Raw genomic sequence first — 24,024 nt, forward strand, 5'->3', positions numbered from 1 at the left:
CACCACCAGGTAGGAGCAACATATCATGTGGAATCAACTGCAAATCAGATCTCAATGTTTTGTTCCTTAGCCAACTAGTTATAAGCCGCTTCTGTGTGGCCGCAGGTATGGACCGAGGGGGTGGTGTCAATGCAGCAGAAATAGGCTCCAGAGGAATTTGAATCATTTATGTATACAACTTACATTTGCCGTCAGAAACTGCTTAAACCCATTCACAAATAATATCACTTCCACTTGACAGCGGATGCTGCTGTACGCCCACTTTATGGCTTTGTAGATCAGACCCCACCCAATTCATGATGGGTAGCTCAGATTGCATGGTCACTTTGAGTTCAATGGTCAGGTGTTAGTAAGAAGCCAGGAGCTATTTTTTGAGAGGAGAATCTGCGGAAGAGGTCATGGCATTGCTCTAAAATCCTTGGGGCTCTGTGCTGTGATTCTCCTATCAAGGTTTGCTAGAGGCTCCTTATGTCATCTCTATCAGTCCCAGACACTTTGAGCACCATTAGATTTGCTGGTTATTTATGTCCCTAACAAATCACCACCAACTGGGTGGCTTAAAACAAGAGAATTTTATTCTCTCACAGTTTTGAAGGTTAGAAATTCAGAAGCAAGGTGTTAATAGTCCTGGTACCTTCTGGAGGTTCTGAGAAAGAAACTGTCCAATATCCCTTTCCTAGTTTCTGGGGGTTACCAGCAATCCTTGGCATTGCTTGGCTTGTGCAACACCTTCACATGGTCTTCTTCCCAATGTCTGTGTCTCTGTGTCCAAATTTCCCTCTTCTTATAACGGAATTCCCCCACATGTCTGCCAGTTTGTCATACTGTGGGGGCTTGCATGTTGCTGTGATGCTGGGTGCTATACCACTGGCATTCAGATACCAGCAGAGTCACCCATGGAGGACAGGTTTCAGCTGAACTTCCAGACTAAGACAGACTAGGAAGAAGGACCCGGCAGTCTACTTCTGAAAAGCATTAGCCAGTGAAAACCTTATGAGTAGCAGCAGAACATTGTCTGATATAGTGCTGGAAGATGAGCCCCCCAGTTTGGAAGGCACTCAAAAGACGACTGCGGAAGAGCTGCCTCCTCAAAGTAGAGTCGACCTTAATGACGTGGATGGGGTAAAGCTTTCAGGACCTTCATTTGCTGATGTGGCATGACTCAAAATGAGAAGAAACAGCTGCAAACATCCATTAATAATCGGAAGGTGGAATGTATGAAGTATGAACCTAGGAAAATTGGAAACCATCAAAAACAAAATGGAACACACAAACATCTATATCCTAGGCATTAGTGAGCTGAAATGGACTGGTATTGGCCATTTTGAACTGGACAATCATATAGTCTTACTATGCCGGGAATGACAACTTGAAGAGGAATGGTGTTGCATTCATCGTCAAAAAGAAAACATTTCAAGATCTATCCTGAAGTACAACGCTGTCGGTGATAGGATAATATTCATATGCCTACAAGGAAGACCAGTTAATATAACTACCATGCAAATTTATGCACGAACCACTAAGGCCAAAAATGAAGAAATTGAAGATTTTTATCAGCTTCTGCAGTCTGAATTTGATAGAACTTGCAATTAGGATGCATTGATAATTACTGGTGATTGGAATGCAAAAGTTGGGAACGAAGAAGGATCGATAGTTGGAAAATACAGCCTTGGTGATAGAAATAATGCTGAAGATCAAATGATAGAATTTTGCAACACCAACAACTTCTTCATGGCAAATACCTTTTTTTACCAAAATAAACGGTGACTAACCTTGCCAGGTGGAATACACAGGAATCAAATTGACTACACCTGTGAAAAGAGACGATGGAAAAGTTCAACATCATCAGTCAGAACAAGGCCAGGGGCTGACTGTGGAACAGACCATCAATTGCTCCTATGCACGTTCAAGCTGAGACTGAAGAAAATCAGAGCAAGTCCACGAGAGCCAAAATATAACCTTGAGTATATCCCACCTGAATTTAGAGACCATCTAAAGAATAGATCTGACGCGTTGAACACTAATGATCGAAGACCAGACAAGTTGTGGAATGACATCAAGCACATCATCCATGAAGAAAGCAAGAGGTCATTGAAAAGACAGGAAAGAAAGGAAAGACCAAGATGGATGTCAAAGGAGACTCTGAAACTTACTCTTGAACATCGAGCAGCTAAAGCAAAAGGACGAAATGACGAAGTAAAAGAACTGAAGATTTCAAAGGGTGGCTCGAGAAGACAAAGTAAAGTATTATAACGACATGTGCAAAGAGGTGGAGATAGAAAACCAAAAGGGAAGAACATGCTCAGCGTTTCTCAAGCTGAAAGAAGTGAAGAAAAAATTTAAGCCTTGAGTTGCAATAGTGGAGGATTCTATGGGGAAAATATTAAACGATGCTGGAAGCATCAAAAGAAGATGGAAGGAATACACAGAGTCGTTATACCAAAAATAATTAGTTGACATTCAACCATTTCAAGAGGTAGGAATTGATGGTGCTGAGGGAGGAAGTCCAAGCTGTGCTGAAGGCATTGGTGAAGAACAAGACTCCAGGAATTTATGGAATATCAACTGAGATGTTTCAACAAACTCATGCAGCGCTGGAAGTGCTTACTCATCTATGCCAAGAAAATTGGAAGACAGCTACCTGGCCAACTGACTGGAAGAGATCCATGTTTATGCCTGTTCCCAAGAAAGGTGATCCAAATGAATGCGGAAATTACTAAACAGTATCATTAATATCACACGCAAGTAAAATTTTGCTGAAGATCATTCAAAAGCGGCTGCAGCACTATATCAATGGGGAACTGCCAGAAATTCAAGCTGGATTCAGATGAGGATGTGGAACCAGGGATATCATTGCTGATGTCAGATGGATCCCGGCTGAAAGCAAAGAATGCCGGAAGGATGTTTACCTGTGCTTCATTGACTATGCAAAGGCATTTGACTGTGTGGATCATAACAAACTATGGATAACACTGCAAAGAATGGGAATCCAGAACACTTAATTGTGCTCATGAGGAACCTGTACATAGATCAAGAGGCAGCTGTTCAGACAGAACGAGGGGATACTGAGTGGTTTAAAGTCAGGAAAGGTATGCATCAGGGTAGTATCCTTTCACCACACCTATTCAATCTGTATGCTGAGCAAATAATCCGAGAAGCTGGACCGTATGAAGAATGGGGTCTCAGGATTGGAGAAAGACTCATTAACAACCTGCATTATGCAGATGACATAACCTTGCTTGCTGAAAGTGAAGAGGGCTTGAAGCACTTATTAATGAAGATCAAAGACCACAGCCTTCAGTATGGATTACAGCTCAACATAAAGAAAACAAAAATCCTCACAACTGGACCCATAAGCTACATCATGATAAAGAGAAAAGATCAAATTTGTCAAGGATTTCATGTTACCTGGATCCACAATCAAAACCCATGGAAACAGCAGTCAAGGAATCAAAAGATGCATCGACTTGGGCAAATCTGCTGCAAAGGACCTCTTTAAAGTGTTGAAAAGCAAAAATGTCACCTTTAAGACTAAGGTGATCCTGATCCAAGCCATAGTATTTCCAATAGCATCATATTCATGCGAAAGCTTGACAATGAATAAGGAAGACCAAAGAAGAGTTGACACCTTCAAATTGTCGTGTTGGTGAAGAATATTGAATATATCATGGCCTGCCAAAAGAACGAACACATCTGTCTTAGAAGAAGTACAACCAGAATGTTCCACAGAGGCAAGGATGGCGAGATCTGTCTTACATAGTTTGGACATGCTGTCAGGAGGAATCAGTCCCTGGAGGACATCATGCTTGGTAAAGTACAGGGTCAGTGGAGAAGAGGAAGACCTCAATGAGATGGATTGACATAGTGGCTGCAACAATGGGCTCAAGCATAACAACGACAGTAAGCATGGCACAGGACTCAGCAGTGTTTCGTTCTGTGGTACATAGAGTTGCTATGAGTCAGAACCGACTCGATGACACCTAACAAGAAACATAAGGGTATTAGTCATGTTAGATTTAGGTTCCACCTTAATCCAGTATGACCTCACCTTAACTTGAGGTTAAATAAAAGCAAATAAAACCAAACCCACTGCCATCGAGTCAATTCCGACTCATAGCAACCCTATAGGACAGAGTAGAACTGCCGCATAGAGTTTCCAAGGAGCACCTGGCGGATTTGAACTGCCGACCTCTTGGTTAGCAGCTGTAGCACTTAATCGCTACGCCACCAGGTTTCCCTGAGGTTAAATAGGATCTGAAAACATCCTTTTTCCAAATAAGATTGCATTCTCAGGTTCTGGGGGGACATGAATTTTTGTGGGACACCATTGAACCCAGTAAGGAGAACGTCAGCAATATTTTACTGATTGTGAGGATGGCCCAGGACTGGGCAGGTTTTGTTCTATTGTACATAGGGTTGCTGAGTTGGAACCCACTTGGCAGCAACAAACAACAAACCCTGGTGGTGCAGTGGTTAAGCACGTGGCTGCTAACTGAAAGGTCAGTGGCTCAAACCCACCAGCTGCTTCATGGGAGAAAGAGGTGGCAGTTGGCTTCTGTAAAGATTACAGCCTTGGAAACCCTAGGGGGAATTCTACTCTGTCCTACAGGGCCACTATAGTCAGAATCAACTCCATAGCCATGGGTTCCAGTTTACTCAACCCAATACAGCTGGCTAATAAGGTTCAGGTGTTAGAGCAGATTGCACTGTAGTCTAAATTAGTTTTAGATCTTATTCTTGTTCTAGGATTTACTGAAAGCTGGCAGCCTTATCGGTTGGTTATTCAGTAAATGGGTCAGATCGGCATATTCAAATATAGCGTATATGTTGCCTCCAAAATCTAAGAGGCCCACTAAATACTGGGATGCTTTCTTAAGGTAGGTGGTGTGAAGTGAAGCAACTTGTCTTTCACATGCTCCAGATTACTGGAAACTTCCCTGAAGTGCCAGCCCTCTGAATTTTCATAGTCATACCTAGATCTTACTAAGGCATCTATATAGTATTTGTTACTTTCTTCTCATCAGGCCCAGTCATTATGATATCTTTAAGGTAGTGGACCAGAATGATGCCCTGGGTGATGGCCACATGATCAAGGTTTCTGGAAATTGGATTATGACAGAGAATTAGAAAGGTGATACCCAGTGCCGTCGAGTCAATTGTGACTCATAGCGACCCTGTAGGACAGAAAAGAACTGCCCCATAGAGCTTCCAAGGAGAGAGGTGATATAGACCTGAAGTGAGGTAATGAAGGGGATGTGCTGCACCTGACAGGTGAAACCACGGCCTTTGCTGCTTTGTGTACAGCAAAAGCATTTGCTAAAACAGCTGCATGCAAGACAAATATTTTGAATTGCAGCATGTAGAACAACAGTTGCAATTGGAGTTACCACCTGATCCGTGATGGTCAATCAGCAATGTCCACAATCCGTCTCTCTTCTGCATGGTGTGGCCTTTCCTCATCAGTGTCCCTTGCCTGTTTGATCTCCTTCATCTCCTGTCTGAGACACCGTACTGAGCTGTGCTGCTTTCCTAGGTTATTTCTTCCACTCCCAGGACCGAACTTACTATCCATATGCTACTGATGTCTTAATTTGTATTTCTAGTCATATCTTCTTATCAGGGTTTAACCTAACTTCCTACATGTCTTCACGTGGACATCTGTCAATTCATATTCAGTAAAACTGAACTCAGTACCTTCTTCCTTAAAAACTGCTTCTCCAATCTATTCTCTATCTCACTTAACAGCATCACCACAAAGTCAGATACCTGGGAGGCGACTTATACACTTCCCTCAATAGAATACCCCCTTCACCTAAGAAGCAAATTTGTCAATTCAAATTCTAAAATGTATTATCAAATCTACTTCTTTTTCTTATTATCACCATCCTTGCCCAAGTCACCATCAGCTTCTACCTAAACTACTGTAATAACTTCTAACTGGTCTCCCCATCCATTCTTACTGTCTTTCAGGGATCAAAGAGCTGTAAAAACAAACACAGAAGAATTTATGAGACAGAGACTATATGTGGTCTATAAAATCTAAACTATTACAATCTAGCCCTTTAGAGAAAAAATGCCAACCTCCGTCCTAACCCATTATTCATACTTTGCTCTGCTTAAAATCTTAATTGGCTTCCCATTCTTTTAAAGAATATGAAATTCTTTAACATAGTGAGAATAAACCTGCATAATCTGGACCATCTACTTCTCCAGTGTTATCTCCTGCCACTCTCCCCTTCTCTTTCTATGCTCTGGTCATACTGTTGCTGTTGTTGTTAAGTGCCACTTAGTCTATTTTTGACTCATAGCGACTCCATGTGACAGAACAGAGCTGTCTCTTCACAGGGTTTTTTTGGCTGCAGTCTTTATGTAAGCAGACTGTCTGCCAGGTCTTTCTCCCGCAGAGCCACTGGGTGGGTTTCAACTGCCAACCTTTTGGTTAGTAGCCAAGCGCTGACCCGTTGCACCACCAAGGCTTCTTCTAGTCATACTAGAGTTGTTTTTCAAGGTGCCATTGTCTTTCCTCCAAAGGCTCTGTACGTGAGCTGCTCCCTCTGCCTGCTGATCGCCCTATCCTTCAGGTATCAGTTTAATTTGTTCTAGACACTTTTCATGATCCCCTATATTAAAGTTCCCTTATTATATGTGCTCCTAGAACCCTACTAGGAGCCCTGGTGGCACAATGGTTAAGCACTCAGTTGCTAACCGCAAGGTCAGAGGCTCAAACCCACCAGCCACTCTGCTGGAGAAAAGACCTGGCAATCTGCTCCCATAAAGATTTCAGCCTAGGAAAGCCTATGAGACAATTCTACTGTCCTATAGGGTCGCTATAACTCGCAATCAACTCAATGGCACACAACAGCACCCTCAGGATTACATATTGTTCAGTGTCTAAATTGTTAGACTGTAAGCTCTGTGGACAGATACCATTTTGTCTTTCTCACCTAGTTCCTAGCAGTGTCTTAACACGTGGTATGCTTTGTATAAATAATTTTTAAGTGAAATTCCTGTTCCCCTACTGAAAACCTTCATCGTTTCAAGGTCCATCCTTACCTTTCCAGTTTCAGTGGAAGTTTTCCTTTGTTGAAGGCTAATTCCTCCACCTGCTCTCTGAATATCATTCTCCCACATAGGGATTTTGCTACATCATCCCTGTTATCTTTTCATCCTCTTCTTCCTTCTGTCGGCGTTTTCTTCACAGCTATTATACATCCGAGTCTCTCTCATTTTACAATTCTCGCCTGTGCCAACTTTTGCCTCCCTTTAGTTACCATTCCACATTTACTGGGGTGAATAACCTGGAAACAAGTCTACTTAATGTCTATTTCTTCACTTGCCTTTCAATCCTTTACCCTACAGCAATCTATCTTCTGTCCCTGCCATTCAACCCAAACTACGCTAACAAAGGCCATCAAAGACTTCCAAACTACTATGGACACTGTCATGGATTGAATTGTGTTCCCCCGCCAAAACGTGTATATCAGTTTGGCTAGGCCATGATTCCCAATGTTCTGTGGTTGTCCTCCATTGTGTGATTTTACGTTAAAAGGATTAGGGTGGGATTGTAACACCACCCTTACTCAGGTCACCTCCCTGATCCAGTGTAAAGGGAGTTTCCCTGGGGTGGGGTCCACACCACCTATTCTCTCTCAAGAACCAACCAAAACCAAACCTGTTGCTGTCAGTCGATTCCAACTCATAGCGACCCTACAGGACATAGTAGAACTGTCCCACACAGTTTCCAAGGAGCATCTGGTGGATTCAAACTGCTGACCTTTTGGTTAGCATAGCACTCAACCACTACACCACCAGGGTTTCCAAGATAAAAGGAAAGGGAAGCTAGCAGAGAGTTGGGGACCTCATACCACCAAGAAAGCAACACCAGGAGCACTGGGTGTCCTTTGGACATAGGGTTCCTGTGCCTGAGAAGCTCCTCTCCAGGGGAAGATTGAAGACAAGGACCTTCCTCCAGAGACGACAGAGAGAAAGCCTTCCCCTGGAGCCGACAACCTGAATTTGGACTTGTAACCTACTAGACTGTGAGAAAATAAATTTCTCTTTGTTAAAGCCATCCACCTGTGGTATTTCTGTTATCGCAGCACTAGGTGACTAAAACAGTTGCTATGAGTCGGAATTGACTCGACGGCAGTGTTTTTTTTAACTCTCTCCTGGTTTTCCTCCAATGATTGGCCATTCCTCTTTTGCTGAATCCTCTCTCTGCCTTTCCTCAAACACTGAAAGGTTTTAGGTCATATTCTTCCATGACTCTACACTTAGCCCTATTCTCTCATTCTGTACACTCTGCGGGACTGTCATGTCTACTTCAACAACTTTAATTACCGACTGGCTCAACACTAGCGTCTCCTAAGCCTCTTCAAAGCTCCAGACCCAATCCATCTAATTGTGCACCTCCAGTGGGATGTCAGTCAGGTACTTAAAATTCAACATAACCCCAATTAAATTCCCTTTATCCTGAAACATATATTTTCTCTGCACTTGAAATCATAGTGGATAGTATCTTCCCCTCCATACTCTTAAGCAAGCTGTGACTCGACTTGATCCTTCACTTCTTCCATTCTCCCCACACAAGTCCTACTGATGTAGCCTTTCATATTTCTCAACTTCTTCCCTTCCATCTACGCTGCCAGTGTCTTTAATTGCTGGGTTAATGCCTCTATAAGGTCACTGAGTTGGAAGTAACTGGATGGCAACAGGTTTTGTTATGCCTCTTTGCTAGAATAATAGAACAGCCTAACTGGCCTTGCCTCTCTGCAAACCATCCTCTGTATTGTTGCAGTGATTTTTCTAAAACAAAGATCTAATCATCAATTCTCTGCTTAAAACCTTTCAGTGGCTGCCCTCTGCCCTCAGAACAAAATCCAACTTACAAGCACGGCATTTACTCTACCTTAACTTGAGAAGCCTTTTAGTAAGTCACAATCTCCTACATAAACCTCTCTACGATCACAAACACTGCTCCGTCTTCCTGGATTCAGATCTCATGCTCTTAGCTAACTTACTCTTTCAATTGCCAGTTCAGACATTTCTTTTCTGACCTGTCACTTTTCTACTCATTCAGTTTCATCGGATGTTTTCATTGACTTCCTAGGATTGGAATTTTTTATTCATTCAGGTCAACGTTTATTGATAGTTACTGTGGTGGTTTATAATGTGTCAAACTGGCTAGGCTAAACTACTTTTCCCAGAATTCTCTTCCCTGAATGCTTTTGGTTAGGGTGGGCCAGAAGAGATTCTTGTGTAAGATTTTAAGGGCAGATGAGAAGCCAGCAGCTACCTGTGGTTCAGACCTGTTGTTGCTGACCTGTTGGCTCACCTTGTTTATGTGATGCAGCAGCAGGGCCTGCAACCTCTCAACATTTCCCTCGATCTTTTTTCAGCTTCTCTAACTTCTGGACCAGGTATATGTGATTATTGGCCCAGCTTATGCCAGACAACCACACTATCAGAGGTAATAAAAATGACATAGGGTTTTAGTCTGTGCTCGTGGCTTCTAGCCCATTCCTGCTTTCTCTCACTTAACATCCACCTTCCCTTCTCAACTGTCTGCCCTGTGGACCTCAAGCTCTACCATCAAAAAAAGAGACAACAGCCCTTCAGAGACTGCTTAATCAGCTTCCACAAATGCCTTTAGAAACTCTTTCATAAACAAATACGTATCTTAGTGGTTCTGCTTTTCTGATCAAGCCCTGACTGGTACAATGAAAATAGTAGCCCCATATGGTACATATTTTCAAATATTTAATTTGTGAAAGTTGTTCATTTGTGGACAAGTAAATCCTTATATAAGTATGGAAAAATTAAGTGAGGACAAACCTACAGAAGGGTGGAATTTTCTGATTTATCTGCTAGGTAGTTAAGAATGACTTTATGACACATTGGGTCCATATTTTCTATAGATATACTACTAAAAATATTTTTAAGTCAATGATATGATTTGATATATATTTTAATTATTTAAAGAAAAAACTTAAAATTCTCATAACCTATCAGCCACAGATAGCTCACCACTGAATGGTCACTTAAACCAGGCATCCAATGACGCCTTTTTTACCCATGTAACAAATATAACTGAAGTAATATTTCAGAAAATTATGCAATCTGAAAACCCTTGTTTCAGTTGTCACTTTATTGCCAGATAGTAGTCAATTACAAATTTAAACTATAATCTGATAACCTTTAGTCAGGCACCAAACTTCATTAAAAACAAATTTGCTTATTCAAAGTGATCATGGAACAACTCAAAATACAGAGCAAGAATAATGAAGAACACCATACTGGCCAACGATTGTGTTTTATTCTCTCAGTATATCAAACTCAAACTTCATTTTTAGTTAAGATAAACTGTAACTTCAGTAGACAGCAACATACAAAGAACGATTTTGTCACATAGACTATTTTCCATTTAGTCGACTGTTTCTAGCTGTCTCAATTGGGACAGATATATTTACATAACTGGCTGTGCCTGAGCCTTCTTTGCGAGCAGCTTTAGATCTTCAATGCACTTGGCAATTGTCTCCTTTTCCTATGACCAAGGAAGGAGAAAGCTGGTTAGACCTTACCAAAACATGAAAGGTATAGACACCATAATTCTAATGGGTATTTCCTACAGGACCGAATCTCAAGATAAAGTCCTGATTTAATATGATAAACTACTAGAAGATTTAGAAATAAAGTTGTTTATTTAATACAGGAGAGATGCAATCTATTTTAAACAATTCAGGGGATTAATTAAAATGCTCTGGCTCATACTTTTAAAAGTGAAATCTGTATAGTTTGAGGGCAGGTATTTCTGGCACCATTTACCACTGATGTTGGCTTGCACAGCTCGTAGCTACTTGAAAAAGAGCAAGCCAACACTAGTAAGACTGAAATGTTAGAAAGAATAGAAATTTTAGCCTCTTCTCTATACTTTTATTTTCCAAGTTTCTCAAATAAGCACGTTTATTTTTTATGTAAAAGAGGATTTATTTTTAAAAAGTAAATAAAAACAATACACCAAGCTTTAATAGATCCAGTTTTTCCAGTTCTGTATGATTATGGGAGCCCTGCTGGCGCAGTGGTTAAGAGCTCAGCTGCTAACCAAAAGGCTAGCAGTTCGAATCCACCAGCTACCCCTTCAAAACCCTATGGGGCAGTTATACTCTGTCCTATAGGGTCGCTGTGAGTCAGAATCGACTTGATGACAATGGGTTTGGTTTTGGTATGATTATGTGGAAAAATGATCAAAAACATTTAAATATTCTATATACGTGGGGAGGGAAGAGGAAATGGAATGAAAATCATGGAAGTAGGAAACAGAATGAGCTTAGAAATAGCTTTGTCCAGTCTCTGTGTTTTACAGAGAAATTAAATACGTTGACTAATGTTACCCTAATATTGAACTTGAACACAGGTCTCCCACAACCAATGCTCTCAATGATCTTTCCACTGTTTCTGACCTATGACGTGAGGGGACCTTTGTAACCAAACTTGGAGGAAGGAGGAAAGCCACCATGGTAGTTGTGTGGCATCTGCTAGCTTACCATGTTCCAGGAAAATGAACAGACAGCAGGGTCACTTGCTGTTTCTACGCTAAAGCCTCTTTGCTAGAGGCTTTTCAGAGAAGTATCAGTACAACTACAGAAGTTACAGGCTTCACGTACCTGCTGTGCAGAGATACTCTGCACCACCTTCTTCTCCAACCAGTTTATCATGTGCTCTTGTTCCTTTCGACGCATCATATTCTGCACAGAGATGTGATAGTCCAGGCGATTCTTTACCTCCCTGTATACTGTGTGCAGCCGTTCCCGGTAAGCAACCTCAAAGGCCATAGCAATGTTATTCTGGTGTAAAATTAAGAAAGGATAGATATTGTTCGCATACGTGAAGGATCCCTTCTGCTCTGAGGATTCTGCCAGTTAGAACGTTCCACACTCTCTCATATTTTACACAAAATTATTTCATTTGCTATGAATAGGTAGGAAACCCTGGTGGCGTAGTGGTTAAGTGCTACAGCTGCTAACCAAGAGGCCTGCGGTTCGAACCCGCCAGGCGCTCCTCGGAAACTCTATCGGGCAGTTCTACTCCGTCCTGTAGGGTTGCTGTGAGTCGGAATCAACTCGATGGCAATGGGTATGTGTGTGTATGAATAGGTAACACATGTACTGGTAAAAAGAATTGTAACAGCATGTGATAAAACTGTATGTAAAAATTTATGCAGTAAACAGTAAGTTTCCCCTAGGCCCTTACAGGCTACATTATTACCATCTTGCTGCATTTTTTCCTTCCTCCCAGAAATATTTAATGAATAAGATATATACATATGTACACATATCCATCACTTTTATTTCTGATTAGTAGAGACAGATCCACTTACACTTTTAAAGTTACACTGGATTCCACTGTATTCATGTTTCAAAATTTAACCAAGCTCTAGACTAGGTTGCTTCCTCTTTATTTTAAATACAAACAATGCTGCGATACATCATTGTATGTATCTTTGCACTTGTGTGTGAATACCTGCTGAGTCAAATACTAGGTAACATATGTTGAGTATCTACTATTTCTAAACTCCTCGTACTATGTCAATTCAATTTTACACCACCACCACAGGGTAGTTACTATTATCATACCTATTTTATAACAAGAGAACTAAAGCAGAGAAGTCAAGGAAATTGCCCAAGGTTACAAGCTAATAAACTGTGAAGCCGGATCTGAATATGCAGGCACTCAGGCTACAGAGCCCATGCTCTTAAAGATCAAGAGGGCATTACATTTTAAGTTGTGATAAACAAACACTCCTCAGTTTCACAGAGATGTTGTGCAATTTATTCTGCTACGAGCAACATGAATACCTGTTTCTCCAAACCCTTGCTAATCTGATACATGAAAAAAACAATCGCATCAATTTTGTCACGATTATCTAAGGAGCAAATTTACATATTTAAAAGAAAGCTGTAGCTACTTTTTTCTCTATGAACTGTCTGTATTTTTTGCCTATTTTTCCACTGGGATGCCAGTTGCTCCTACTGATTTGTAAAATCTTTTACATTAAGGTAACTACCCCTTTTTGCCACATGGAATGCGTGAATTATTCCCAGTTTGTCGGCTGTCTTTTAACTGTTTATGGTATTTTTTACATGTACAAAATTTAAATTTACATGAGATCAATTTAACAATCTTTCCTCTTAAAGATTCTGGATTTTGTTTTTATTAGAAGGCTTTCCCAATTCTAAAAATATTTAAAAATTTTAATTGTTCTGTTTTTCTCTTATGGTTTCATTTTTTTATTTAAAGTTCTTTACTTCAGCTTAAATTTACTGACATGAAGCGAAAGTCAGGAAATCAATTTTATATCCACAGATCTAGTCATTTATCTCTATAAAACCCCCGATGCTATCAAGTCAATTCTGACTTGCAGCAACCCTATAGGACAGAGCAGAACTCCCCCATAGGGTTTCCAAGGAGTGGCTGGTGGATTTGAACAGCCGACCTTCTGGGTAACAGCTGAGGTCTTAACCACTGCACCACCAGGGCTTCATTTGTCTGTACTATGTATTAAATAATCCATCCTTCCCCCTCTAAGATGAAAATTCCATCTATCTAAATAAAATTCTTTTGCAGTACAGATGGTTAATACACTTGGTTGCTAACCAAAAGGTTAGAGGCTCGAGTCTGCCCAGAGGCTCCTGGAGATCTGCCTCAGAAAAATCAGCCACTGAAAATCCTATGGAGCATAGTTCTACTCTGACACACATGAGGTCGCCATGAGTTATAATTGACTTGACAGCAACTGTTGTTTTTAAATGTATTTAGGTCTATCTCTAGACCCTTTCATTTGCTCTGTCAACTTGACTTCTATTTATATGCTGTATTATACTATTTTAAGTTCCTTTTAATTGGTCAGGGCCCTGGTGGCACAGTGGTTAAGAGCTTGGCTGCTAACCAAAAGGCCAGAAGTTTCAATCCACCAGCTGCTCCTTGGAAACCCTATGGGGCAGTTCTACTCTTTCCTATAGGGTCGCTGTGAGTCAGAACTGACTCAATGGCATCAGGCTTTGGGTTTGTCTAAATTCCACCTGACCCCCAACCCAATTCCTATTAGTATTTTTTCTATGAACATGTTACATTTACAGATACAAATACAGAGAACTGACATCTTTATAATACCAACTTTACCAATTTAAGAAGAAGGTTCTTAGACCTTTGCACCTCATGAGCAGTTTACATTTTTCAAAACACAGAGACTGTACATCTCCAGTTCAGTTTATACCTAGGCATCTTTTCTTACATGGTACGTCGTCTTCTAGTGTATTTTCTGATTGCCATTTATATACTACTAACACAGTATACGGTTTGTATACTACTGTTTGTACACAGAATCTACTGATTTTGTTTATTACATATTTGTACCTTGACACCTTATTGAATTTGCTTATTGTGTTAAGACTTACATTGATTGTTTTAGATTTTCCGGGTATACAATTAGGTAATCTGTAAACAAGGATAACTTCACCTTTTCTTTTCTAATGTTTATACTTTTTTTTCTCTTCTGTAATTACATTAGCTACTACTTCCAGAATAATATTGAATTAATGATGGTGATAGGGCTATTACTATGTTCTTGTCTTTAATGACAATGCTTATAAGTCTGCCCATTAAATATGATGGCTTGAGATATTAACCTCAAGTAGGTCCTTAGTACTGCTCAATACATTTTAGTTCATTCACTCTTTGGCTCTTCCAGATGATTATTTCATGCTTGCTCCTCAAACCTCTAAGATCTTCTTGACTACCTTCACTGTCACTGAATGACCTTGCTTCCTATATCATTGAGAAAAAGTAAGCAATAAGAAACACCACATAAACCAATCCACCTGAATTCGTACCCATATATCTTGCCTTTCTGTAACTATGGCTGAACCATCTATGCTCCTGAAGCCAACTCCTCCACCTGTGCATTAGATTCCAGGCCTGATGGTCTATTCAGGGACAACACTCCAATAGTTTTTTTTCCTCTTTGCTATATAATCTTTTTCTCTCTCTACTAACTTCTATCAGATGTTCCATGTCATTGTAATTTCCATCTTTTAAAAAAAAATCTCTTGATTCCTACATTCTCTTCTTCTTATCTACTGGCTACTTTCTCTGCTCACAATTATAATAAAACTCCTCGACAGAGCTGTCTATACCAATGAGCAACATCATGATAAACACAGAAAAGACTGAAGTTGTCAAGGATTTCATTTTATTTGGACCCATAGAAGCAGCAGTCAAGAAATCAAAAGATGCATTGCATTGTGTAAATCTGCTGCAAAGGACCCCTTTAAAGTGTTGAAAAGCAAAGATGTCACCTTGAAGAGTAAGGTACGCCTCACCCACTCAATCCCATCATATGCACGTGAGAACTGGGAAATGAATATTGAATATAACATGGACTGCCAAAAGAACAAACAAATCTGTCTGGGAGGAAGTACAACCAGACTGCTCCTTAGAAGCAAGGATGGCGAGACTGCATCTTACATACTTTGGAAGTGTTGTCAGGAGGGATCAGTCCCTGGAAAAGGACATCATGCTTGGCAAAGTACAGGGTCAGCGGGAAAGAGGAAGACCCTCAATGAGGTGAATAGACACAGTGGCTGCAACAATGAGCTCAAGCATGATTGTAAGGATGGGGAGGACGGGGCAGTGTTTCATTCTGTTGTGCACAGGGTCGCTATGAGTTGGAACTGACTCAACGGCACCTAACAACAACAACAACAACATACTGATTTCAACTTCCTCCCTCTTATTTTCTCTTCAACCTACTCTAATCACTCCACTAAAATGGCCCCAACCTCCATGTTGCTAAATCCTATAGGGAACTCTTAGGCCCTTTATTACTCAACCACTAGTAGGGCAAGCATAAACTTAAATAGTCCCAGCTTTTGCCTGTTTACCTGGTGTTCCAGTCTCATGGCTTTTACATGCCACTTGTAAGCTCATGAGTCCAAAATTACTAGCTCCAACTTGGAATTCTCCCCATCAACTCCAGAGTTATTATCCGGTGGCCTATTTAACACTTCTACTTGGCTAACAGATGGTCGCCTCAAAGCGACGCCTACAAAAATGAAAGCTCATCTCAACGGGATGCTCCTTCTAGAGATCATCTCACTCCTCTGCTTAAAAGCCTCCCGTGGCTTTCCCCCTCAGTACAAGTCAGAGCCAAAGTCCTTACAAAAGCCAGCTACGGCCTCACACGATCTGCATCCTGGGAAGCCTGCTACCTCTCTTCCTTTTATTCTTCCCCCACTCGGACTACGTCAGCTATGTTGGCCTTGTTCTCCTTGACTATACCAGGTAAGCTTTCAGGTTTATAGTCCTTACAACTGTTCTCTCTGCCTGGAACACTTTTTCTCAGAAATCCACATAGCTCGCTCTATCGCTTCTTTCCAGTCTCTGCTCAAATACTCTAACTGCCCTATAAAAATAATTCCCTCCTTTGGCAAACTCTTTTCTTTTAACACTACCTTACTGTTCTACAGAGCATTTATTACCATCTGATACATACATCTGCTCAATTATTTTCCATTCTCCTTATCTAGAAAGTAGGCCCAATGTAGTAGGGACTGTTTCTGCTATGTTCCCAGGACCCTGCATTGATCAGTTGGACACACTGGAGGAAGCTCAATAAATACCCGTTAAAAAAATATTTCTTAAATAAATAAAAAGTTAAACAACTATTATTTGATGTTTATGAGAAAGCTACATCTTCCAATTTGGTTAAAAAAAAAGAAAGGCCAGAACGTGTGTGTGTGTATGTATCATTCTCTCGCCGTAACCTAAATGAATACGTAATAAAAGAGATTTTTAAATATTCTGAAAATTTGAAACAGGCATGCACTTAAGAACCTTTAAGCATCCTGTTAAAACAACATAGGCCCTTGGATAGCCCCCATCAGAGGTTCTGATTCCAAAGGTCTTTGCATGGGTCCAAAAACTGTACCCAAGCTGATTCTGATGCAAGTGGTACAGAGGCCACACAGAAATACTGCCCCAGATTCTTAATATTTCAGATACCTACTCTCCCTTAGTATCTCATTTCTCTTTTCATAGGTGCTCCTATAATTCTAATATAAGGATATCTCACTTTAAATATCAGGCATATAAAGTAGCAGTCTCAAAATAAATAATGACAGGATAATTGAATATATTCCTTTTGTTTTGAAACTCAATATTTTACAATCTAATTATGCTGTGATCATAGTGAAAAGCTCTATTAGTATCTGAATTTGTCTGCTTTGTGAATCTGGAATCTAAGATATCAGGTTTTCTTAAACCGAGTTTGTTGTTTATAGCAAGCTGTATTTCACCTATGGCCTTTCTTAGAGTATACCATTTTAAAATCAACTATAACTTATTAGGACCTCTAGTAGCACAGTGGTTAGGAGCTCAGCTACTAACCAAAACGTCAGCAGTCTGAATCCACCAGCTGCTCCTTGGAAACCCTGTGGGGCAGTTCTACTCTCTCCTGTAGGGTCGCGGCTATGAGTTGGATTCGACTAGATGGCAACAAGTTATTGGTTATAACTTATTATTTTCCTTTGTGTGGATCTAAAAGGTGTTCTTCTGTAACTTCTACTGTTTCTAATTTTAGATTAATAATTACTTTTCCATTTGGCAGTTCTTAGATGTCTAAATAGCAAGCCCTCACCCAAATCTTAACTTTTCTAAATAGCATATGCTCAGTCTATTCAACCAACCCTTAAAAAGAGAATCTACATTTCTGTTTTAAATGTATAAGTGAGTAATTCATTCTCCTCAGGAACTTCTGAAACCTACCCTCTGCACATCAAAAAGGTAATGGCGTTTCTGAACCACTGCCTGCTTTTCCTTCTCGAAATCAATCCCATCCTCGGCGTATCTGATGCAAGACTGCTTAAATTCTTCTAGCCTGGCAATTTTTTCCTGCAATTATGATATTTACAACAAAGATCAGTAAAAGCATCGAGTAATAAAAACATATTCATTTTATACTTCCTCAAAATTTTATCCCTCATTTATAAAAACACCCACAAAGAAATATACACACGTTTAAGGACAAATGCACAAATCCTTAAAGTCTCCCAGGAGACAAAAAAAAAAAAAAAAAAAAGCCAGGATTTAAAACCAACCAAGCCAGGCCGAAAAGGAATTAAGGACTTGGGTAAAAAAATACAAATAATGACCGTTAAGAACTGCCCGCCAGGTTTCTAGTGGGGCTTCAGCCTGATGCCTAGCCCTTCTAGCTATGTGATATCTTCTTGAATAGATAAAACTATGGAAAGGCTGATGAAAGTTTGGTAGATTAAAAAAAAATTACCTCAAATGAGTAGCTAACATCGACCCTTACAATTTTAATAGTCAAATACTTTTCCCCTAATACTCATATCATAAATAACACTTGAAGGCCTTGCTGTTTCTGCTAGTCTAAAATCAGGAGGAAAAAAAGACAAAAGGACTTTATGGTTCTTACCTCACTGAGTTTATCGGCAAATTGTCCAATAACGGCACCATATTTTTTAACTGCATAGATGACCAACACTGCTAGTGCTGCGCCAGAGACGGTCTCTGAGGTAATCACATATATTTCTTTGGACAGGAAATACAAGATCAGCCCAGTTCCAAGCACGTAGGGTCCTAAAAAAAAGTTCTTTTTTGAATGAATATGCTATGCCTAAAAGGACAAAACAGATGTTGCTGCATTTGGTTAGTTAAGGCAAAGTTAAGCAACAATTTAAAATAATCAGATTCAAAAACAAAACACTAAATTAAACAGTATGGCAGAGTTGAAAGAACAAGGGTCTGGACTCAGGGAAAATGAACATTGTGACTCGGCAACTTATTAGGAATACAGCAATTAAATAATCTCTGAGCTCGGTTTCTCATCTGTAAAATGGGGTTGATGAAATTGAGAACTACTATAAGTAGAGTGCATAGCACAACTGCCCAACAAACAGGAACTACTCCACAAAGATGACAGGTTACTTTCTTAAGTCATATGCCCAGCAAAATATACTATTTATTGAATGGGAACATTGTACAAGATAAAATCTTATCCATCCTGGTCTATTTTTATTTAATAACAACCTGATGCTGGAAATAAGCAAAAAAAAAAAACAAAAAAAAAAACTACAAAGTAGTATGTACATAAAAGGAAAAGTTAAAGTGCCAGAATTCTCAACTTCTAACACCTAAATAGAATGTTTCAAACATGGCTTTCTTTAACCATGCCATGAGTTCTGAAAAGACACAAACCATGATTTACATTCCTTTAGGATTTTCCTCTGTGCCTCACAAGATGTTAGGTGGGGACAGAACTGCCCTATAGGGCAGTATTTTACTGTGTTTCTGAAGAAGACTTGTAACAAAGATGTCAGTATATATCAACAGAATAAAAGTGGTTCAAATATATTTTACCCAGTTTCCCATATTAAGTCTCAACAGTTCTTTTTAAAGTGCCTTTAATGTAAAAACTAAATCAGTATTTTAGGTTTACAGAAAAAATTGTGCAGTTAGTACAGAGTTCCCATAAATATCTAAATTTTAAACATGAATTTGCAAGAAGGGCCGATCATATGTAACTTTTTTTTTAACCACCTACAGAGATCTGAAAACACTAATGTTCCTTGCAATTTCAGTTAGGGAAATGCTACTGTAGGTCATATCAGAGTTAAAAAAAAAAAAAAAAAAACCATTGGTTTCCAATGGTCCATGGTCATATCAATATTTGGCTATAACAAGGCAACATGTGTAGCAGGAAGAACTCTAAACTTAGTCAGAGGACCTGGGCTCAAGTTCAGCTCAGCCACCAAAGAGATAATATGTCTCTGCAAATTCTTCTCTAGTTTTTTTGGGTAATAAAAATGTCTTCAAAGGGCTGTTACAGGATTAAATAACATAAATGAAAGCGTATAGCATTATAAAACTGTAAGTTATCAGAAGAAAAAAAAAGAAAAAAAACACCTATTAGGAGGGAAAAACTGATAAAAATTGTACAATTTCTGTTTTCATGTTTAAGTATACAAATAGTCTCTACTGTCTTATCTGACTTTATTTTTATCCATAGCTTTTCCTATTACCTGCCAGTATACTATACAGTTACTCATTTCTTTACTTTCTATATCCTACAGTAGAATGTATGTTCCATGAAGGCAGGCACTTAACTTAGTTTAGACTGTATTCCCACTGCCTAAAACAGTGCCTGGCACATAGTAGGCATTCACTAAATTTGACCATGCCATTCCTCAACAAATGGAAACAATGCTATAAAATTAAGTTAAAATCCCAACCAAATTTAGTTCAAGTTAGAACAGTCTAATCAAGGGTCATATTGAACCGTCTCCACAATTTCCTTTTAAAAACCACTGACTTGATATTTTGTGGACTACGTGGAAGAGTTAAGAGACTACTAAAAACCTAGGTGAATACAGACCATACCATCCAAACATGCTATCAAAGACTGGACAAATGCTCACCTGTGACACCGGTTTTAGGATAAAGCAACTGGAAGAATTCCTCAGGGATCAGCCCAAAGCGAACTTTTCCTCCATATTCAGGAAGAGGTGGTACCGGGGCAAGACTTGGCTGCCCTGTGTGAAAGATCCTTGTTGCCTGTATCACCCTGTAGGTAGCAATTACAAAAGTTTAAAGCCTTTCCTTGAAGAAAACAATGTTTGAACAATTAGAAGAAACACTAAATGCGGATGAAGACAGGGAATATCCCAGTAATTGTTATAATGGAACGAAGAAAGGGGCTAGGAAAAGAAACATTAGGGTCTGATAATTAGCTGTGTGACAAGACCAAATGACTCAATTACAGACATTTAAAGCCTTATGTAATCTTCTATCCAATACTGTAAACCCTTCTATAAGCCTGAGAGTTCATCTGTCTAGCGCTCCATATGTCTGTTATTAACAATGAAGTATACAAAAACACAGACTGTGCAGACTATCTAGGTTCAAATCCTAGACCTGCCACTTGACATCGAGCAAGTAACTTAAGCTTTCATAACCTTGTAGAAAGTAAATAAAATGGGAATAAAGGATATTACCTTATAGGGTTGTTAGGACAGTGCTTGGTATATGGTAAAGTCCTATGTAAGCGGTTACCTATTACATGTCTTCTGTGTTGTGAGTGCCTTAAAAACAAGAACTTTGACCTTTTTGAATATTTCCTATATTGGGGTACTAACCACTATGTGAAACAGGCCTTTTTCAGCACTGGATAGCTCTAATTATAGTCATCTTTAAATTGAGCTGTTATGTACACCCTTGGAACTTCTACCCACAGGTTCTAATTTTGCTTTTCCATAGATGATAACGCTCAGGGTATCTGTGTTAAATATCTCAGTTCCCTGATAATTCTGACTGTCCTCGAGAAGGAGCTCTCAGGTTTTGTTTACAAGAATGGATACATAGCACTGAACATAATAAATGTAGCTTGACCAATTTCTTCATCCTACGAACATTGAGAGCTTGCCATTGCCAGTACTGAGCTTGAGCTACTGTAGTATTATCAGCAGTGATTCGTGAACTATTTTTGTATTAAAGCAGCCTAAGCTTGCATTTTTAGCAGTTACAGCATACTGGTGTCTCTTATCAAGCTTCTGATCAAATAAAATCCCCTCGTCTTTTTCGTATCTGCGATCAAGCTTAGTTTCCTTGACAGTTTTCAGAGGAACAGCAAAAAGGTCAGTAGAGCTAAAGAATGAACTAAAAAAGAGAATGGAAGGAGATAACATCAAAGAGGAAGAATAGAGGTCAATTCATGTTGGGCCTTCTGGGTTATGCTAACTAGTTTGGATTTTAAGTGGTAGGGGAGCTCTAGAGGGTTTTAGGTGGGGGAGTGACATAATCCCTCCAGCTATTCCCTGGGTGGCTCACAAAGTTAAGTGCTCTCAGCTACTAATTTAAAGGCTAGTGGTTTGGACCCACCCAGAAGCACCTCAAAGACAGGACTAATGAGCTGATTCTGAAAGGTCAGTCTTGAAAACCTTATGGAATGGCGTTCTACTCTGCACACACGGGGTCACCATGAGTCAGAATCGACTTGACGGCAACTTTTTTATTTTTTTAACTGTGAGAACTGGCCATAATGGGGGGGGGGGGGGAAGAATAGAGTCAAAAGCAGCCTAGTTAAGAGACTACTGAAATAGTCTAACAACTCACTGCTGTCAAGTCAATTCCGACTCACAGCGGACCCTATAGGACAGAGCAGAACTGCCCCATTGAGATTCCAAGGAGTGCCTGGTAGATTCGAACTGCCAACCTTCTGGTTAGTCATTGTAGGACTTAATCATTATGCCACTGGGATTTCCTGAAATAGTCTAGGTGAAAGATGATAGTGGTTTTTACTATAACAGAAATGGTCTTTGGAAGTGGTAACAGTCAAAATATAATCTTCAGGAAGAGCTCTGATAATGGATTAGATATGCAGTGTGAAAGAGGGAAATCAGGGAGATTTCCTTATATTTTGAATATATAGTTAATATATTACAGTGTTACTACAATTGTTTACATGTCTGTATGGAGTCTTTTCTCTGGTAAGCTGTGAAATTGGAAGCAATCAATTAAAGCCTCATTTCATGTCATACACAAAATTGCAGACAGATTAAAGGCACTCTTTCAAGCCACAGGATGGTGGTTCTAGGACTAAGTTTGGAAGTCAAAGTAGAAATCCCAGAGAAAATTGACATGTTTTATGAAATAATATTAACAGTATCAGCTAACATTTACTAAAAACATTATGCACCAGGCACTGTTCTTAACAGTTTCACAGGTCTGAAGTTTCTTAATTCTCACAAGCCCATAATGCACTATCTCCATTTTGCAGATAGTAAACGTGCTGCTCAGCAGCTGGTAAGTGGTAAAGGAAGCTAGGTGCACCCTGCTCTTCAAGCCTTGAGCCCTCACTCTAAACCACTAGTTAATAGCTGCCTCCCCTCCTAGAATGTGTGTGCGGTACTTAGCCTTATTTTTCTATCCTTTGTATGTGGGTGGCAAGCTAAATATTTACTTAACGGACGATTTTTGTGAATCTTAAAATCTGGCAGTAAAAAGAATAAGGGAGAAAGACTGAAAGCTGCATGTTTCACTGTTCTATTTACTTAATAAAACTTGTTCTTGGGTCTGTAATCTGGTAACCCTGATTCAGGCAGCAGCAGCTAAGTCTAGCTGAAGGTCACAAGGGAGGGGGCGGGGCTTAAAAGACACCAAAATCACGGTTTCTGGTTTAGTTAGAACACATCACTTATCCTCTTTAAGATATTTGCCATGAGAGGATAAAACGTTCCTGGCACTTACAAGAACAAAAATGTTTGAATGAGCCTTTAAGCGTCCCAAGAGTTACCTGAAGGGTAATTTCTGGTCTAAGGCCAAGAGAGGGAAACCGGGAAGTGAAACCAGGTGATAAAACAAGGACGAAGGGGAGCATTACACTTCTCATACTTACCCTGGACCTATGAAGGCTGCGTTCTTCAGAGAGGAGGCTGCAGATACACAAGGGGCAGATCAGCAAAGTCAAGGTGGATCAGGCTTCCCCGTCCTCCGCCCCCGCGAGGTCCGATCATTACGGCCCTGCACCCTCCTTCTCGTCCCCTCAGATCCCGAATTCCCTCCTGAGCACCACTGATCACTCCTCATTTAGAACCGAGTCTCGCTGAATCTTTCTTCACCCCCTTTTTCCTCCACCTCCCTCACCCGTGACCACTATACCCGCCTCTTTCAAATCACCCTGATGGCCTGGACCAGCGTTTACAACCCTCACCCGCTGTGGCGGCGGCAGAAAGTACCACCCGGGACAACATGGTAAGAAAGGGACCTGCTGCACTCTTAGCGTCCCTGTGACCCCAACGGGAGAGTCTGCCAGCAGAGTAGCAAGATGGCCGCTTGCAAGTATCGCGAGAAGAGAACCTCGCCCCCTCTTTTCCCTCAACTTTTGGCTGGACTCTGTTTCTTCTCGCGAGAACCTGTTACCGGAGGGCGGCAGCTTGAGAGAGGAAGCCA

At 40.2% G+C, this 24,024-nt stretch overlaps 1 protein-coding gene across 2 annotated transcripts; it reads right to left on the bottom strand.

Moving 5' to 3' along the window:
* Window positions 1–10,293: 10,293 nt before the first annotated feature.
* Window positions 10,294–23,916, bottom strand: ATP5PB (ATP synthase peripheral stalk-membrane subunit b). Of its 2 annotated transcripts, XM_003409576.4 has the most exons (7): window positions 23,786–23,915; window positions 23,471–23,507; window positions 20,496–20,641; window positions 18,494–18,657; window positions 17,821–17,946; window positions 11,664–11,843; window positions 10,294–10,543 (listed from the first exon to the last, which is right to left on the bottom strand). In XM_003409576.4, exons 1-7 carry the CDS (start codon window positions 23,823–23,825, stop codon window positions 10,466–10,468), a joined length of 771 nt encoding a protein of 256 aa, XP_003409624.2. In that variant the 5' UTR covers window positions 23,826–23,915; the 3' UTR covers window positions 10,294–10,465. The 2 variants fall into 2 exon arrangements, with proteins under 2 accessions (XP_003409624.2, XP_023403233.2); XM_023547465.2 differs by lacking the exon at window positions 17,821–17,946 and having other exon boundaries at window positions 23,786–23,916.
* Between the last annotated feature and the right edge of the window lie 108 nt (window positions 23,917–24,024).

The sequence above is a fragment of the Loxodonta africana genome, chromosome 3, assembly GCF_030014295.1.
Source record: "Loxodonta africana isolate mLoxAfr1 chromosome 3, mLoxAfr1.hap2, whole genome shotgun sequence".
NCBI classification, from domain to species: domain Eukaryota; kingdom Metazoa; phylum Chordata; class Mammalia; order Proboscidea; family Elephantidae; genus Loxodonta; species Loxodonta africana.

Excerpts from the sequence above, each read along its gene's own strand:
- ATP5PB (XM_003409576.4), bottom strand. The coding sequence starts at position 23,825 with ATGTTGTCCCGGGTGGTACTTTCTGCCGCCGCCACAGCGG. Across the intron at positions 23,508-23,785 it reads TTCTGCCGCCGCCACAGCGG|CCTCCTCTCTGAAGAACGCA; the intron begins GTGAGGGTTGTA and ends GTGTATCTGCAG. Across the intron at positions 17,947-18,493 it reads TTGCCGATAAACTCAGTGAG|GAAAAAATTGCCAGGCTAGA; the intron begins GTAAGAACCATA and ends TCATAATTGCAG.